Below are 20,933 nucleotides of genomic sequence, written 5' to 3'. Positions count from 1 at the left end.
ACAATTCATCACATTTCTCCCCTAAAAAACACATTTCAAATCGGATTATTGAGGGTGACAGTCCCTCTAGTTCGAATATTGAAGGCAACATGTCCGCTTATCCCCCGAGATTTGCGCCAGTGCTTATGTAAGATGTGAAGCTATTTATATAAACGCCTTCAGCATTTAAGTGAACACGGGGGCACGTTCCAAATTCTTGGTCAATATGTAAATGATATCGTGGTTGTCAGCGTGATCATTACTGGAGAACGAGCAAACCGTTGGAAATTAACTTTTGAACAAATTTAGTAATTCCAAGAAAGTAGTTATCTGGCGCTGTCTGGGAATTCGACAAATGTTAAACACAACTTAGATGTTGCTCAATTATGTATAAAACCAAAATTTAAAGTGAGAATGAACACGAAGAGAGAAGTAATAATTGATTGAAGTTTAGCATTGGAAGTCATTGAGAAACAGAATCTGATGCCCATGAACGAAAAGGAACGTAACTTCTTATAAGGTTTCAACACATGAATGATCTGTTTAACATATTATTTACCTCAAGCGCTCGGCCATTTCTTACACTTATCTAAATTGTTTAACTGCACTTTAATTTGCGTTGACCGATCATGGCTGCATTAAAATCTGTTTCTCATTGAGTTTATATGTTAAACTTCACGTCAACTCTCAGAACTTACCACGTGTGCTCTTTCAACTGAAATTTTGTATTGTTGACCATTCTCTAAATAACGTTCCAGTTTGCCATGGAGCGTTCCTAACCATTTCTTAGTTCGGGCCAGGTTTTTATCATGTTACTTTCATTAAAATGTATATCGTAAGAGAGGAAAGGATAAGTAAAATAAACATATATCTTAATATATTAATTATATACGACAAAATATAGTATATCACGAACCTCTCATTATAGTAAGATGAAACTCGGGAAATAAAACCATCATTAAAAATATGTGACCACGTGCTCCATCGTTTTCGAGAATTCTGACCATAGCAGAGAAAGGGGGCAACTGCTACGATATTTTAATTTCCAATTTGTATTTATAAACTAGCCAAAGCGAGGAGAATTTTCAAATGTTTAAAACGAACATAAAACATTCACTTGGATCTTCATAATTTCACTTTGATTGATATATTATTTTGTTAGAGGAGAGGTTTGCATATTCCGCGAATAACACTTTCCGCAAACATTTTCTCGTTGAAAGCACTGGAATTATATATTCTATTTTATGATTTTCGTACATATTTAAGTGGGTTTTGAGTTCAAACAAGAAGTATATTTTTTGAAAACTAAAAATCCGAAATTTAATTGTTGGTCAGAATAATTGAGCAAAAGATTAATATTTATACCTAGATTTCTGAGTTTGATCTAGTTTTGCCTTCAGGTGGAAATTGCTTCATCCATGGTTTTAAGATTAATTGAGATCCTTCACGGATCACAAACCAATTATCTTCCCTGTGCGTTATAAGCTCTAAGACTGATGATTTGGCTGATTGATTGCTTCACATCCCTTTCAGCGCTGAGACTATATGAGACATGGACTCACAGCTTAAATTGCTATCACGAACAAAATGAGATCCCACTAAGAATCAATCTCCTGGTAGAACTGATTCCATAAAATGTTACATTGTTTTCAATCTCATATGAGTATTTCCAAATAGAATATGAAGTTCTACGATACATACTATTTTTGGACTCGGTAGGAACACTAGTTAATTAATCATGTTTTGATTAAATATTGGACATGGTTCCTTTTTTCAACATACCTAAAGATCCAAGAATAAGAATATAATATACTAATAATTTTCCTTTTTCTTTTATTTATGTTTTCACACAGTCCAGCATTTTATTGATAGAAATTGTGTTTTAAAAGTGTCTACACTTTACACTACAGTACACTCAAATTACAAATACCAATTGCCTTAAAGTTGAATAAGTCTTAGACACAAATTCTGATTGAGCAAGTAGGTAGATATTAGTTAATTTCATTTCAAATACTTGTATATTTAATTTTGAATGTAAGTTTATTTTTACATTTTATTGATAGAAAAGACTAAGGAATATCCTTTTTTTCAAATCTAGAACCATACTTGTAGCCTTATATTATTACCTTAGAATAAAATAAGAAAAAATCTAAGACAATAAAACAATATCAAAAATTCAAATATTATATTAAAGAGCTGTTCCTTCGACGAAAAAAGTGTACTTGATGAAAATTCGAACCTCGATCAGCTAATGGATAGATAAGAAAGTTATCCACTACACCATGTACTCACGTGGCTGATTATGCTATAAACATTGAACATGTAGATGGTTTTTACGTTTTTGTTGTTTTCTGTTTTCCCTGCTTTTACACTATTTGTGTTATTTATTGTATAAACTGCATTTGCAAACGTAATGTATTTTTACAAGATCCATAGCAATAAAAGTTTTAATAATGTCAATTGTATTGATAAGTGAACTGATTTTCTCATACCTTCCACTGCTTCAAGTGGCAAATTATAATATTTCGCGAAAAACATGCATTTTCTTTCGTGACAAATTACACAAGTGATATGATTCTTACTGCTCGCAAAAGGCAGCGGTTTGTACAGTGTTGCCAAGTAACGACTTACGTAAAGAAAAGCCAGATGACTATATGCAATTGTGCTAACATCTGCATCTTAGTACTTCAGGGACGTAGCTAAGGGGGCACGGAGGGCACCGGCCTCCCCAAATTTTGGCTTAGCCCCCCAATCTTTATTTAAAATTATATTTTACAAATTGTTTTTATCCGACAATAAATGAATAAAATTATCCGCAGTAAACTGAAATTATTCATACTTCTAAGAAAAGGTTATTTTTTAATCCATTTATAGGCTATTTCTTAAACGTTAAATGAAAAGGTAATAAGAGTATAACAACAGTAACTTTGGGGAGGGCGTCATCTTCGTTAACATTGCGAGGTTCCTCCAACCCTAAGAGTGATTCCAGCCTTCACCTTTAAGTACTATCTATGCGAATGCACTTTTTATATCCGAGGAAGACAAAACTGAAAAGTCGATTCAACTGAAAGGCTAGGAGGATCCCATTGCTGAGTTTTGCAACATAGTATCTTATATTTTAATTGTTTTACAAGAAGGTATTGAGTGTAGATTTACTTTCTTATTTTTATTATATTTAACAAACATTCTGGCAAAACAGAGGAGGATAGAATATGTAAACTATTTAGAACCTTGTGCGTGCTGGCGCTGGCGGGTGGTGGAAAGAGTCTATTTTCTTCTGAACGTGGAGTGGGCATGGTTACATTTTCTATGTATGTGTTCTTGAAATTAAATTAAATATGGAGAGAGTTATAAAATCTGGATATTTTATTTCCTATGGAAAAAGTCATAAGTAATTGTAGAGTATCTGCAGCGGAACTGATAAGGTGCATGTTATTGCTGAGGGAAATATTCATTCGGACACTGTTGAAAAGGAAGAAGCTAAGGAAGTTACTAGCACCTCACAGCAAAACATTCATGTGAATGACTGCTTTCGGAAGTCCAGAGAAACTGGAGGTGTCCTGGATCTGCAAAATCACGCATCTAGAGAAGAAATATCTGCCCGTCGTGAGTGCTTAAAACGTATAGTGGCGATTGTGATCCATTTGGGTCGACAGGGATTGGCTTTCCGAGGCAACGGTGAAGATGACAGCAGTTTAAATAAACGGAATTACCTTCAAATATTCGAGTTGTTACGACGTTTTTTATTTAAATATATAGCGCCAGGAAATACTACTTATTTATCCCCAGAAATTCAAAATGGAATTATCTTATGCAGCGGTGAGGAAATCATCAATTTCATTGTAAGTGAACTGAATGCCACTGGACAATTTTGCGTTATGGCTGATGAAACGTTACATGTTAATGTTTCTGAACAACTTAGTGTTTGCGTGAGATATGAGGTAAATTCTAAACCAGTAGAACATTTTTTGAAATTTGTCAAACATCGTGATTTAAATGCTGAATACGTATCGAAAATAATTGTCGAAACTTTGGCTTCTCTAGGTGTTAAATCCATTGAGCAAGCTTACGATGAAGCGAGCGTTATGAAGGGCCACATAGGTGGTGTGCAAAAGTTATTTCGGAAGTCTCATCCTCTTGCACTGTATATCCATTACTAGCGCACCAGTTAAGTTTAATAACTGTAGATGTGTGTTCGTTCGAACAAGCTATTACCGGTACCTTTAAAAAAAATATTGCATACATTGAATAATTATTTCTCCGTCGTAAAAACCCATAGACGATTAGACAGCGTTAGGTTTGGAACAGTGCAGTATACACCACCAGCTCGGGAGAGTAATGCTCCCGGAAGTACGTTTTCCCACGCGCTACCCTGGCCAGCTGTTTTACGCGCTATCCTAGCCAGTTGTTTTAAGTTGGTCACAAAATTTATATCATGGAGTACAAGGGGAACAAAACAAGCCCTATATCATGGAGTACAAAGGGCTTCAACCCCGTTCCTACTATTACTACTACTACTACTTATCTGCTCAAAAGTAAGTAAATCACTTTTTTGAGTATTATTTTCATATTATTTTAATTTAATAAGTGTTATAAAAATGTAAATAAAATGTAAAAAAAACTTTCCTCGTGCCGGATTTGAACTCATGCCAAAAGAGATTTATGTTACTAGCATATAGCGCTAGCCCCCTTTAAAAAAAAAGCTTCCTGACTTATTTTCTACTGCAACCACTTTTCAGGACTACTAGACACGACAGGGACACGAACACAGAAACATCGAGGACAGTTAAAATTCCACCCTTGCTACTACAGAGGGACTCGAACCCCCAATAGGCTTCACCTTGCGATCATCAGCCTAACGCCTCAGACCGCTCGGCTACACCCACCGGCTCCCACTCGGCCACACAGACCGACAACAACAATCGTTTGATTTCTTTTATTTGAATGTAACATGGCAAGAAGTGGATAACGCCAACCAATCAGAACTGTGTTTTTCGTTCCTACTTCCAGGAGCATTACTCTTCTGAGCTAGTCCTCAGTATACCTGGTGTTTCAGACATTCGTTGGGCTTCACATACTCGTTCACTGAATGCTGTGAAAAAGAATTATGGAGCTATAATCTCTGCATTAGAGGGTAAGGATGCTAAGAAGACTACTGAAGCTGAGCGTATTGCGAACAAACTGAAATCATTAGCAACTGTTTCACGCTTGTTTGTTTTTAGCAAGATTTTGGGAATTACTTGTGGTCTTAATAAATTTCTACAAGGAGAAGCTATTGCCCTAGCAAACGCCCAGCTACTTATTTGTTCAATTGTTGAAGCCATAAAAGAACTTAGAACAGAGGAAAATTCATTGTGTCTCTACATTGAAGCATTGGAGTTTGTCAAACAAGATGGTGTAGAATGTGTTAATCAACGAAAGAGCAGAGAAAAGCGAGATAATAACAGTATGGAAGATTTTCTGGTTTCGGGTAGTATTCCTAAGAAAAGAACACAGGGTTACACTGAAGCTAAGTTTTCTTACAGAACTCTTATATCCAGTAGTTGACAACATTGTGAACGAGTTTCACAGACTATTCTGCAAGGAAAATATATCTCTGATTCGTAGCATTCAAGCATGCCATCCTAAACCAAAATTGTTCTTGATGAAGGGTGCAATGGATGACTGCTACGCAACTCGAAATAGATTTTCCTGAACATGAATTCGCTGTTGTGAATAAAATACGTAGAATCTCTTATGAAGGAGAAAGACATTACAAATATCTTGGACCTGCATGCTGCTCTGTCCAAAGCAATTTTCCCCAAAACTACGAATTTGCTAGAAATAGCCGTGACGCTACCTGTCATCAGCTTCTTGTGAGTATTTTTTCAGCGTGCATAAAAGGCTGAAATCATATCTTCGTTGTAAGTCCGGTCAGATCATCAGCGTTAGCCACACTTGAAATAGAACAAGAGATAGCCTCCAAGCTTGAAGATGATAAATTATTGACACATTCGCAAAGTCGTCGCATAGGCGTCACAGTTTGTGTTCAACAAGTAATTTGTAAATGCACTGTGGCAGAACGTTGTCAGATGATGCAAAAACAGCATAAAAAATAGCGTTGTAGTATTAGGCCAACATTTTACCAATTATTATTTTATTATATATGTACTTCCTTGATTAGATTTTTCTTTTATGTTCATGAAGTAATTGTACTCCTCTTTGATATTGATTTATGTTTGAGACCAGCGCCGCAAACCTGTCTTCAACATTGGGGGAAGGGGGACAGGTAAGACAATTCCCATAATTTTGTTTAATCGATGTTCAAATTATTTATGAACTTTAAAAACAACGCAGTGGAGGGTCAATGGAGCTGAGTTGTTTTCAACATTGGGAGGCAGACAGATTTGAGGCTTTTTCTGGAGGGACATCAATTTCATCTTACTTTCGTTTGTGGCAGTCAGACACAAATCATCACATATCTTTCCAAAATACACATTTCAAATCGGATTATTGGGTTGGGACTGTCCCCCTGTTCCAAGATTGGAGGGGGTATGTCCTCCTCGTCCCCCCGAGATTTGCTCCAGTGTTCAAGACGCGCGAAAAACCTTAACAATTTTGTGGACAATAAAATATACTAATATATAAAGGAAGTCAGAATCTTTGAAAAAAATCTAGAGTTTGTTAATGGTTATTAAATTTACACGATAGTCAGTTGAAATTATATTGAAGTTTATTAGTCCAGTGTATAATGTTTCTTCAACTATGTAGATTACATTTTAATACATCTTGATAGCCTGTGTGTTCAATTTAGGTAGCCTCATGGAAGTCATGTCACATTTTTATGGTAGTGAACGTCTGTTACTATATTATTTGCAACTATTTTCTCAAACTACGAAATATATAAAGGTACAATGCAAAAGGGTAGTATAAATGTACCAAAAAGTGTTTGTATGAAGTATTGCGTTTCATAACGTTCTAGTTGGATGTCCTTGCATAGATAAACACTATTAATACATATTTTTAAAGTTATTTCATTATCGCATTTCCGAAGAGAAGTTCACTTTTCCCTTCTAACCCCGAAAGAGTAGTTAAAGTTTAATTTAGGACAAATTATTGGTGGGTTCTTCAAACGATATTTGCGTGTCGGTTGCCGCGATATTGTGTACTGCGGAATGGGTTACAAGAGAAAAGTGAACTTTTCCTCTGAAATGCGATAATGAAATGGATTTGCAAATATGTCCCTCCCCCTCCCCCAGACTCAGAGCCGTAGCTACGTCCGTGATATTTATTCGCCTTTGTGAAAAATTTAGAGAAACTGCACTATTAAATGAAGATTACTACATTATTAAAATACGTAAATTAATTAATATAAATCTATCTATAGTGATATAGGGTCTTGCTTTTATAATGTTCTAGGGCTACCACCTCTAATCCCACTAGGCGTCAAAATATGCTCCTGCTTTAACGACCTCCAAAATAGAGAAAACAATTGAAACAAGCTTACGATAATATTAAACTTAAGATCTCTCCCTTTCTACTGTTGCTTTCCCATAAAATTTAGAACAGGTTCACTACAGTGCCACTATCTTATGAAGAAAGTGATCCCATGTACACATTTGTAAGACACAAATAATGCCATAAGCTCTCATCGTAGAAGATAAAATACGTCAAGAAAACTCCTAAAATTGAATTTCAGCAATTCAAACAGCCAAGGTGAGAAAGAACCAACTTTCTTTCTTTCTTTCTTTTCTTTTTCTTTTTTTTTTTTTTAATAGTGGAGAATTCTGGTATCGTTTGCCTCAACATTCAATCTAATTCTCATCTAATGTCACGTGGTAAAACAAAATGTAGCTAATTCCAATTTTCCGCCAAACTTCAGAGTTTCCGTCGAAATATTAAGTATTGGTTATTCATATTTTTGAGAGTACCGTAACTCATAGTAGCTTATAAAGTGGACCAAGCAAATTTATAGATGTAGGTCTTTCCGTCCTAGAGAACTGCTTTCCTTTCAGTTTTCTTTTCTTTTTCTTTTTCTTTTTTCTTTTTTTTTTTTTTTTTTACAAATCCCAAAGTTAACAGCGAATTTATGTACTTTACAAATTTTTAGAAAGTGTGCACGATCATATCTAGGTCGCATTGAACAAATTAAGTCTCGGTACACATCGATATGATCATTTGTAGTAATACCAAAGAAGATAAACCAGGTAAATAACCGACCACATGGTCACGCATAGAACTTTTATATATACTAAATAATTTTTTACCTACGTAAGGTAACCAGCAGGGCCAACCAAATTTATAGGATTATATATTCGACTCCTACAAAGCCTTCACCATTATTTGTTTAAAAATTGCCATATTTGAAGAGTGGGAAAATGTCACTCGTGTCGAAAATTTAAGTTCCATGACTAGAAATTACATAAAAATAATTGCTTTCTTATGAAAGAAAAATTTATGTCTTCTTGGAAATGTGCAGAAGACGAAAACAAATTTTGAGAAAGGTATTTTTTTAGATAAGCAAATTATAATTTTTAAAAAATCTGCGAAATTCATCGCCAAATCCTAAGTAAATTTTTCCTAAATATGGCAAACGTTCAACGAAATTTACAAAGAAGTAATTTATGCTTTATCTGAAATACAGCATATATTTCTTATAATTTAGTTACTACACATATGGCACAGTTAGGATCTAATGGTTTACTTCCACATTTAGCATGATGGACTGCGGCTGTTATGGACCGGTACCGCTAAATGTATCTGATCCGCATTTATTCAAATATGAATTATTGTATCCATGTGCACGTAGTGCATGGTCAAAGTTCCTCCGTTTGCCTTGACTCGCAAACTGCGATATAACCTTACTCGCTAAGGAAGTGGAATTTGACAACTGCGCCGCGAGACCGAACTCCGGAGTGCCTACTAATTACCTTATGCTTGATGCGGTCCTGTTAGCGAGACAGGTCATCTCATTCTCAGCAGGCATGGTGCCCAAGCGTTAACGAAAACTCACCAACCCCATGCTCGCCATTATCCAAATTCCTGGAATAAACTCGCACAAGCTTACGAATCCCACTGTATGACAATAGCCCAGCAGAACCCAACCTATACCAGGAAACGTAGGCATGCCCAAAGGACCCGACCTTGCCTACTTCTATACGACTAATGGTTACCGCCTGCCCGTGTAGAGATACCGCACACACGTCGAGATCCCACAGAGCTTCCTCCTTTCTACTAGAATCAGAAATTGTTGCCCAGGTTCCTAGAATAGACACTTTTCCCAAGTCATCGTTCAGTCTCCCTGCAGGCAGAGATCTGAGGTTCCTGACCTGTCAAGACCATCCATGCAATACAAGAATTCCCCTGATTATGGTAGGGGTACACTAAGCACTACCATAGTCAATTGTTGATGTTGACCGTCTGGTTAAAGCAGACATGTTCATTTGGCAGTCGTGTCTGTCCTGGTAGAAATAATGCGCGGTCGGTCCCCTTTTTTTTAACGTGTTTCGGTACCACGTACACGTTGTAGCTAAACTACATTCCAACAATAGTACGTGTAGGTCACCTTGGAAGGGGCCACCACACTCTCCCTCGAATCGTAGATCCTGCACTCGATAATAACGAAACTTGGGACGGAGGATTCCACTACCTCACTTACTCCTGAGGTGCGAATGTGCGTTGGGATACAAGTATCACGGACCCAAGAGCACGCACGGAACGCTCTTTGAGGGATGTACCTACATCATCTTCGCGGTAGGTCTTGGATCTGCCCAACTGGGCAGACCACCCTCCATTTTCATACGCGTTGGGGTAATACGTGGTCGTATCTCATGGGCTTAAGGGAACGAACATAGTTGCCCATTTTGGAGAGTGGCCGAAGCCTCACTTCCGCCAGTGGGTGCGGCAGTTTACACTACCAACCTGAATGCGGACGTGACAAGGTAGCACGTACTATCCCAGGTTCAATGGCACGAGTTAGTCGTACATTTTCGAAGATAGCCGAAGCCTAACCTGCCCTAGTAGGTTCTGCACGCACTCTGCCGCTACCCTCAAGTAAGGCAGCTGTGCAATACGGGGATGTGAGACAGTGCATCTTTCCACACACATCCCAACACCCTTATCCCCTTAACCCCTCTCGAGGAATTCACGCTACCGTAATGCATGAGGACCCAGCTGTGAGCGACAGTGTCCATTCTCGTTTTTCAGAACGGGATTAGTACGGCCATTTTCATGTTAACACCCAGTTCAAATTTTCATATGTATTAAACATTTTACAACTAAATAAACTACCAAATAGAAGTAAATCACAAAATATGCGAAGTAATCAGCCATTTTGTTTCTGTGATTTCCTTATACTTCTGTAAGGTTTACGATTTTTAATAATTGTTTGTAGAATAGTAATTATTACTTGCTCGGCAGGTATTTCACTTTTTCCGCGATTAGCGGTTCAAATCCCATAGTTCAATCTGTTATATTTTACTATTCTCTTAAAAAAAAGGCTTCATTCTCTCAATTCTTTAGACAGTAATGTTCTGAGCAGTATCCTCTTCTTTTAGTTTATTTGAATATTTGCATATAATACACAATCATTTCGTTCAAAAATGTTACAAATTCATAGATTTTTCACTACTTTTGGTTTCAATAGAGGTATAAAGATGTAGATAAAAAGTTGCTCTTGGGAGTCCGAGTTCATATTAAAAAGCAAACACTCGTTATATTATACTGTTTATACACTGTGTTGGTCCATATTGAACATGAAAGAGAAAGTAACTTTCTACCACTTCAGTTTGCAATAGAGGAATAAAGTAAAATAACAAAGTCCTTTTCATAAGGTTTTCACACCATATTAGAAAGCCGTTTTTCTCAACTTATCACCGTTTTTCACTACTGTGATCAGTATTGGCACTGGAAATCGTAGATTTTCTACATTTCCCGTTGGCCTAAGGGATATTTTCCCCCCTTGAGACGTTTCATTGATTCTGAAAGAACGTTCTTTGATGTCTGTTACCATTTGTTCTATGGAGTTAAATATATAAACCGAAAGTACTTGTATTGTTTGTACTCCGACACCTGTCAACAGACGAACGGATGGATGGAGACTTTCGATATTTAAACAGCATAGTTTGGAAGTCTAAAAATTTATCTACAGCCAAGTGGTAACTATGTTCATATGAAGAGTTATACAACTTTAGAGTTCATATTTATATACTAAGAAAGTATATATTCTTTTGGGTTTAATGTTCCACGATTCTACTCTGAGGCTATGGAAATCGGTGATATTAAAATGGATGATACTGATTGAATGGAAAATGGCGGAAACAGGTGAACCTTGATAGAACCTATGCACATGTTTGTCCACCACAAAACCCATTTTGAAAAACTGTTATATAACTTGTGCCCCAGTTCAACATTACGAGATGAATTTGTGATAAGAATTGTACATATTACCACTTATTTTTAATAATAAATTGATACACTAGTTTTCGTTTTCCTAAAATTAAAGTTTCTGAGATATTCATTTTGGATGTAAGAACTTTTTCTCTCACTTTAGGATACGAATTTCACACTCAAGCATACGCGTTTTTTTTTCTTCCGTAACCACACATGGTATGGGGTTTTCCTTCACTCTGAAAATAACTGCCCATAGATTTCTACTTTAAAGCTATTTGGTTCAGAAATTTCTATTATATTATAAACCATAGTATAGAGTTTTCAGCATTTTAAAAGAAAGAAAAAGTTATTTCAGTTGAAAAAATACAGATAACATTCTAGAATATATGAAGGGAAAAAATAATCATATAGGGTGTGCATTGGTACGTTCAATATATACTCCTGTGATTTTGCCCTTTGAATTTCATTATCGTCAGAATTTTCCTTGCATTTTGACAGCTTGGATTTTGTTCCCGCCCACGTTACTACAGCCATTTTATACATGAGTTCCGATCTGCACACAAACACGCTAGGAGTCAAGCTTTCCGGTGCAGCATTTCTAATCTCGAGAGACGGCATTCCTGTCAAACTCCTCTTCCAATCATTCTCTCTTCCGTCATTTCCTCCCCTATTCTAACACTTATTTCTTAGTTCATATATACGTTTATTATGGGTCTTCGACCTTTTCATTCTAGTCCAACCTTCTTTAGTACTCCTAACTACAATTCCCAATTTAGGAGGTGAAAAGCTTTCTCTAGATCATTAAATACCACATATACCTCTTCCCTTTTTCTATAAACTTTCACTGACCACCCTTAATAATCCAGTTGCATCTCTTGTACCTTTTCTGACCTGAACCCAACTACTCCTCCTGAACTTTTTCATTTGTTCTTCTATACAGAGTTTTCTTCAGAATTCGAAACAAATTTTTTGATGTATGAGATTAATAGTTCTATAATCCTCATATTCTTCTCGGTTCGATTTCTTAGACATCAGTGTCATTATCGTCTTGAGGAAGTCTTTTGGACACTCCTCTGTTTCATACGGGGCATGTCCGGAAAGTAAGTAGTGTTTTGAAATAACATACTAAAACAGATTAGTTCAGCCATATTTAGTTTTACATGAAAGAGTGCACATTTAGCTATTTCTCGACATAGTTTCCACCAATACAAAACACTTGTGAGAGCGAGAGACCAACTTGTCCAAAACCTTCTCAATGAAATATACATGAGTTCCGATCTGCACACAAACATGCTAGGAGTCAAGCTTTTCGGTGCAGCATTTCCCTTAAAATTTCCTCCTCACATAGAATTCAATGTCTTCAAGGATTAGGCACAACGGGAATTCCAGTTCTGAATAAAACTAAGATCGCTTAAAATACTTTTACAAAATCTTGGAGGCCCTTATGCGGAACGAGAATGAATCTTTTTAATATTGCACCCCCTAGTTGGATGTGTGTAAAGAATTTATTTCCGGGGGTTTTTAGGGTGGTGCTAGGGGTGTTAGGGGGTTTAGATAAATCACTGGATTCGGCACTAATGTCGGTCACTTTCGATAATTTTAATATTTTCCCGACCCTTCTAGGTTACGGGGCTGAATTTTGATTTAAGCGGCATTGGTATATCGGCATTTGTATACGAGAGTCTGACCGCCTATATTGTTTCATACGGAAAGTACGTATAAATGGAACACTTATACAGAAACTATTGTATGTAAAACATGCGTTTTCAGTTATACCGGTACGTCCTGTGAACTTAAATCCAACAACTACAGGAATTACGCATGTACCCTACCTTTTTAATTACGCCACCTACAATTTCTTTTTCTCAGTGTGGATTCGCCACTAATATCGGTTATTTTCGATCATTTTTATACATTCCCCTCCCCAAGTTGCGGGGCTGAATTTGTACTTGAACGCTATTCATCTCAGCGACCCCTAAACTATGGATTCGACAGTAACATCGATCATTTTCAATCATTTTTAAATACCTCCCCATCTACCTCCTCTAAGTTTCATCGTCAAGATGAAATTATTAAAGCCATCCCAGGCCCATACGTGGTCTATTTGGCAAAGTTGATCGAGATTAGAAAAAGCGTAAGATAATTGTGAACAATTCATAGCATTTTGCAGGTACTATCTGCCTACTCTCAAATGTTTTATGATTTTCACTGAATTTATATTATTAACTAAACTATTGAAGAATTTCGAAACTGGTAAAGTGAATATCCTGAATATATTTGGTAGTGATGATTGTTAGCATGTTCCAACAATTTATAAATATTATACGTAAATCCTTATTGTGCCTATGAAATCTTAGTTTCAATACATTGCATTACATTAGCATTTTTAAGAAAAAAATATTATTCAAATAATATGAAAAAAAGTTAATAAAGTGTCATTGGGAATATTTTTAACATGAAAGAATTTCCGGTGATGGCAACTCTAAACAAGTGGTTGGGAATGACAAAGGAAAGTGATACAAAAATACAACTTAATCACGAAAACTTTCGTGTATGTAAAAGTGCAAACTTATTTTTCTATCGGAAGTTTAATGTGGCATCCGTTTCGTTGTTAATAGCATTATGAAATATATAAAATACAAATGAATATACGATTGGCCTCTCTTTAATTTAGCGATTTAGCGGGAAACCACACATCGTGTTTGTTATTTGTAATATTTCTGCAAATTGGAAAAGTATTTCTCCAACGTATTCCAAATGAAGTTCAAAGTTCTAAGTTGTTTGTTTTTCACTTATTTTTGTGGAATAGTCTGTCAAGCTCCCGGTGCAGGGAAACCTGATGCAGGTCCCCCTGAGGGTGGAAATGAGCATGCTGGAGGAAGAGATGGAGATGGTCTTAATAAAGCAGATGAAGAAAAGAAAAGTGGAATGCTCGTGAGTATTGAACTAGAATATTCTAAGATCGAGAATCTGAAATTAATAATTCTTAAAAGAAAAATTTGAATTCAATATCAGGAATACTAGGATTATTCTCTTTCTAATATTTTCTGAAATGGCCCTTAACGCCGATATAATTTTATCAAGTAGGATATTAAGTTCGCATTACTTAAAACGCTTAGTTTTTCATCTACTTCATAGATGTGGATTATGATGGTCCTTTTCATAGGAAAAAGGAATATGAGTTTGATGAAAATTTAGAGAATGTAGTTGTTTCATGAATGTATGTTCTCATTCATGAACCAAATTTTAACTTTTAGATATCCATCATTTGCATCAAAGTTAAATCTACAAACTGATAAAATGTTCTAGAAATATACAGGGCGTTTCAACGCAACACCAGCACGTTTGTGAGGTGATTCCTGACACCAAGATAAGACAAAAAGTATAGATCAACCTGGGTACACAAAAGCTTTCTTTCAGAGTTATAGGATGCCGAAAACATGAAAAAATGAACTTTAAAAGTCCATAGCTCCAATACTAAGGGACCTACCGTAGTTGGATCAAGATTTCACTTAGGAACAAATATGTGCGTTACCCCAAAATACATATTTCAGAATCCTACGATATTCACGCAACAATATTTATAGAAGAACTACGGGCATATAATCTGAAGTACTCACCAACAACTTCTATAAAATTTTTTGCGGAAGTACCACAGGGTTATGAAACTTGGATTATTTGATAGAGCACATACTAGTTCCTAAGTGAAATCTTGACCCGATTACGTTAGTTCCCATAGTTTTGGAGCAAAGGACCTTTAACGTTCATTTTTTGATGTTTTCGGCAGCCTATAGCTGCGAAAGGAAGCATTTGTGCACCCATGTTGGTCTATACTTTTTATCTTATCTTGGTGTCAAGAATCACGTAGGAAATGTTGTTTTTGTTGTTTTGAAACACCCTGTATAGATAGTACAATATTAAACGTATTTACATTTTGTACTTAGTACTTTAGTTCTTAACTATTTTGACAGCTTTTGCGTAAAATAAGGGACTGAAAAGGTATTGTCATTGGAAAAGTTATTCACAGTATTTCTGTCGGTTATGCAATCTTTGTTACTTCTAGGGTTCTGGGCTAAAGAATGAAAACATCACCAAAAAGACCTCAAATACATACACATTTCACTCATTCCCTATTACGCTTCATCTCCCTCCTTCCCTCTTGGAAGTCAGGTTTTCTCCAAAAACTGAAGTTTCTGGTTCAAGAACGATGTACAGTATATATTCATAGCTACTTACTGTACTTCAACGAAACTTTTCACAAATAAATTCTAGCACATGCAATATGTGTAGGATATATTTGGTGCGGATACTTGACCCTTGGATCAAGGAAGTAAGCCATATTTTAAAGCGATAGCCTATCCTTCAGAGAAATATGACAACAATATGTTCTCAAGTTTTCCTCGAATTTATGGATTGTTATACAGGGGAGTGCAAAAGTAGCTATGCAACTTATTTTCTACAATTATTTCTCAGGTAATCATGGTGGTAATTATATTATATTTATGATATTGTTATTTTTATTGTTTTTATAATTTATTTTTTGATAATAATAGCTGAACGCTTCAGTTAGCGGTGAAATATTGAAACACCATCTTTCACAATGGATACAATCATGTCCATTTGTTTTCTCGGAGTAGGTATACTTCCGTTTGCTCCATTCTTCTCATTCCATCTATTCTTCCATCAACATTCACTTGCCTTAACCATCGTTTTTCTTTAAAATAGAGGACATACTTCTTGGATGTTAAACTGAAATATTTCATTTTATCCACAATACAAAACGACCGGCTGGGTTGGAAGTCCCGTTCACGTTAGTTCCGCGGCAAAGCGTTTCGGAGACAAATGTCATTGTTCAATGTTAAGGTGGCCACGCAGGAAAGTGATATTCAAATGAAAATACAGTTGAATAGGAGTGGCAAATAAATTTTATTAGCCTAGTGATCCGGTGTGCCAAATAGTAGGTAATTTGCAAGCTGTAAAACTCCATTACCCTTCAACCTCTCTCCAATAAGTTCCCTTATCTTGCAAAATTCGTCCATTTTCATCTCATCATTTTGTCGATCACCCAGGAAAACACCCCAGTACGAGAAATCTCAAAAAATGGTTACTTCTAACTTTTTTCAACTCTTCAATTTTGAACTTCTACCGCTCTTAATTCAAACACGCTTACGATTGAGGATTTCTCCGGTTGCCTAATTGTTTCATATGTAAAAAGCAGTCAACTGAGCATAGTATCAATGTGAAGTCAGAATAACACCCCACGACCTTCCCTCGTAAGTGGCGTTAATTAATATTTTCTACTAACAGGTTCAGGCAACTATTCGTGTACATATGCAAGCTCAGAAACATATATAAATTATTTTCAAGAAGATATAATATTTTACCTAAGCAAATTAAATTTCAGCAAAAAATAAAGAAAGAAAGAAGGAGAAGAAGAAGAAGAAGAAGCAAGAACACATATTCCATATTTAACGTTTAAAATAATCGTCAAAATAAACTATCTTTATATTACACGTGTGTGTAATATTTACGTGGCAACAAACAGTTAAAAATTGAAAAGTGCTTAGCTGTTTCTTCAAATTATTCTTCCTTTATCTTCGCTTCCAATGACTCTTCGACCTTTTACTATGAGTTGCATTCAATTTTCTTTTACTTATATCATTCCTCCCATTTCCCGATTTTAAACTTTTATTAATTATAATAGTTTTGTCACAATTCACAGGTTCCGCCTCTGGACTTCAAACGCTAACAACGAATTGCCCTACTAATGTGACTGCAACAGCACAGATGCAAGTTTGGCAACGAAGCATAATGGCGTCTTGCGCAAGCATGAAATTCAGCTGCTAACACTATTTCCGTAAATATAGAATAATATTTGGATAAAATGTAAAACATAACAAGAAAAATGGTCATATAATATCCATATTCCGTAATGAAATAACTAGTTATAAAATAATTTATGCTTGTAAGTAAATATTTCATAAAACTGAGCAGAGGAGTAGCGAAATCTAACAGCAAGCGCCATCTTGCGTACTAATCTTAAAACTCATCAAGTTTTCCTCTTATATGTTAGTTTTTTAGATAACAGAATACATAAGAACAGGAAATAGTGTCTTATGTTGTAACTGACGCATAACTCTATTTGATAGTGCAATACTTATAATATGTGCCATTTAGTAACGCATTGGTTAAAACAATGAACTAATGCTTATACTGACTTTCGGGTGGTGATCCACCTTAAGTCGAACACATATCTCAAAAACTATAATAAACAAATGGCTAATTGAAAGCTTATTGTAGACACTATGAAGAGCTTAAAGGAAAATATGGAGAGAACGTTGTCAAAAGTCAAGTTGTTTGAGTAAAATAAATAATAATGATGAAGTATATGCATCTTCTTCGAATTATCCATGACACCCCACGCGAACGGAAAGTGTTTGAAATATCTCGCATCTGCATTCGGAATTTTCAGTACCGATTTAGCACTCAACGTGTCTTTTCACCTGATCACGTGACACAGTTTGGTCTTTTTGGCAAAACGGATAGGACCTTTAAGCATAGATCAATGGGAGTGGGTAATCAAATAATAGTGGAAGACAGAGAATGGTGAAAATGTTTGATTAAAGTGGGCTGCAGAATTTCATTCACCTCGACCAAGTAGACTAATAATTTACATATCACGCAATAAATTTAACGAAACTGGCCCCATTTATAATACGCCAAAGACTGGTCGACCGTTCAATGTAACCACCCCAGACAATGAAATATTAGATGCATAGGCATTTATCCAAAGCTCTAAAATCAGAGAAGAGCCTCTCGCATAGATCTTTGGAGCTTCTGAAACAACTTTAATGTTCGAAAATGTGCGTTAATGTTAATATTATTTCATGGATTATTAGAGGATGATATGATTACCAAGAGAATGTTAAACTTCCAAGTGCAGTTAGTAGGCATAACTATCTATTGCGCAAAATAAAACCTCAATTAACACTTGAACAACAATTGAATCTACCTAAGATTACAGTTTGGGCGAGCCTTCCATTTAAGGAGTCATTTGTCCACCTTTAACTAATACAACTATTACCCACAATCGGTTGTCTTCTTGTTCCTCAATTAGCGACAACATGGTAACGATGACTTCAATATACATTAAGATGGGGCTCTCATACCCTTTACGCTGTTAACAGTGCTCGAGATTCTTGGCAACTTATTACCCCATCGTTGGATAAGTCGACGAGAGACCGTTGAATAACCACCAGGATCATCAGATCTCAGCCCATTGGACCTTTTTCTTTTCGAGATATTGTCGAAAATAAAGTATTTTCGAGGAAATCTTTCACTATGACTGTCTTGACTAATTTCATCAGAGAAGCATGCCAAAATTTAATAACAACGAAACCCTCTGTGCCGAAATGTGCTTCAGTGTAGGAACCAAACTGCAGAAATGTGTAAATGCTGAAGGTTGTCACTTTGAGATCCTCGAATATTGCATATATTTGTAATTTGTAAATCATTTTGATGGTGACGTCATAAACTTATTGTTTTTTTTATAATCAAGAACTCATTATTTAAAACATAACTATTATTAAAGTAAACAACCACTATTATACTAACTGTATACTTCCTTTTCACTCCTCTGTACATGTAACTAGTACCATTCAAAAAACCTAAATCACTCCAAAAGAAAATATCATTCGAACCATGAATCAAAGAGGGATAATAAAGTTACGTGTAGGAACTTTCCAAATGGTAAAATTTTCTCGTTCTTTACAAATTGGCACTTCACACATGGTTTGAAAAATATATACAGGGTGTTTCAAAACAACACCGACAACGTTTGGGAGGTGATTCCTTGACACCAAGACAAGAAAAAAGTATAGACCAACCTGGGTGCCCAAATGCTTCCTTTCGGAGCCACAGGCTGCCGAAAACATGAAAAAAAAAAGGATTTTAAAGGTCCATAGCTCGAAAACTATGGGACTAATGTAGCCGGGTCAATACTTCGCTTAGGAACTAGTATGTGCCCTATCCAAATATTCATGTTTCAGAAATCTGTGGTACTTCCGCAACAATTGTTAAAGAGATAGCTTGTGAATACTTCAAATTATATGCCCGTAGCCAAAACTCCCTCTAGAAAATTATGTGTGTACCTTAGGATTTTGAAACATGTATCTTTGGATACGGTAAATGTTACTTCCAAAGTAAAGTCTTGACCCGACTACGGTAGGTTACATAGTTTTGGAGCTATGGACCTTTAAAACTCATTTTGTTTGTTTTTGGCAGCCTATAACTCCGAAAGAAAGCACTAGTGCTCTCAAGTTGGTTTTAATTGTCTTACCTTGATGTCAGGAATCATCTCCCAAACGTTGTCTGTATTGTTTTGAAACACCCTGTATACACTTCTTTTAATTTCCATATATATTTCCAACACGGTAATAAAATGGAAAAAATCTAGGTAAGAGTTGAAAATATTACTTAATATATCTTGCATTGGAGTATTTGCACCGTTGACCAATTAGGGATTTCCGGAAAGATTGCAGGAAAATGTTATTTCCAGCAAAACCTACCGAAACTTACCGCTTGTTACAAATTCATGAAATGTCATTCGAAAGCATAATTCGTAAAAAGTATAATGTTGTAAAGCCATGAGAACAAGGAATTAAAATAGTAGCAGCAGTTTTCTAAATGAAGCAAGTGCTTTCATTTTCCTTTAAAGAACAAGATCAATTTTTCTAACAAAGCTTATTATCAGATATTTAATTGGCGAAATATGTTAACAAATATTTTAAATAAATTTCCCATGAGAGCAGCTATAGACCATGTGGCCTAAATGTTAAAGTAGAAAATGAAATAAGCGAGGATAATAAAGGGTTTTGTATTGTTCGGATTGAGATTGTACAAGTCATATTCGAGATTAAGAATGGAGAGGCAACCCGCAATATACCAGTCAAATTCATTAAAAAATATTGAAGACAAGGGCAAGAAAGAATTGTTCCGACTCTGCAATAAAATATATGAAAGTGTAGAATGTAAAAAATACTTTCTAACGGCGATCATGGTACCGATGATTAAGAAATGGAATCCAGAGATATGAGGATTATAGAATTATTAGTATAATATATCATGCTGCAAAAATTTTGCTTCGAATTCTACCGATGGTTGTATGCAAGAACAAATGAAAAAGGTGAGGAGGTTCAGGATCAGGACAGGTAAGGACACAAAATATGCAATTGCATTGTTAATTGTAACCGGTTAAAAGTTTATAGAAGAATGGAAAGGGATGTATGTGGTATTTATTGATCTAGAAAAGACTTTTGAGCGCGTGAATTGGAAATTGTTGTTGGAAGTTCTAAAGAATTTTGGGCTGGATTGGAAAGATTGAAGACTCATAAGAAACATATCTGAACTAACAATTAAGAATTAGAATAGGGATCGAAATGACAGAAAAGCGTGCAATTGGAAAGGGTCTTCGATAGGGATGCTGTTTCTCACCTGGAGCTAGAATGATTAGATGTATACGGTTTGTAGATGATATGTCGCTTGTTGCGGAATCAGAAGAGAGGACCAGTAAGATGTTAGAAAAC

The 20,933-nt window shown here is 35.8% G+C and overlaps 1 protein-coding gene across 2 annotated transcripts in view; it reads left to right on the top strand.

Annotated features, from left to right (window-relative positions):
• LOC145670709 (uncharacterized) overlaps positions 1 to 20,933 on the top strand; it is a 122,581-nt gene that overhangs the window by 46,460 nt on the left and 55,188 nt on the right. Inside the window, exon 3 of one of the 2 annotated variants that reach the window (XM_081739492.1) lies at positions 14,159 to 14,283. In XM_081739492.1, the coding sequence (XP_081595618.1) occupies positions 14,278 to 14,283 (6 nt within the window). In that variant the 5' untranslated portion in view covers positions 14,159 to 14,277. Of the gene's footprint in view, positions 1 to 14,039; positions 14,284 to 20,933 lie in introns of those variants that run through there. The other variant, XM_081739490.1, reaches the window with a different exon arrangement.

This window comes from Thermobia domestica, chromosome 14, assembly GCF_964235325.1.
Source record: "Thermobia domestica chromosome 14, izTheDome1.hap1.1, whole genome shotgun sequence".
Lineage (NCBI taxonomy): Eukaryota > Metazoa > Arthropoda > Insecta > Zygentoma > Lepismatidae > Thermobia > Thermobia domestica.
The sequence above is the reverse complement of the archived record's forward strand: the minus strand, read 5'-3'. Positions and strand labels throughout refer to the sequence as shown.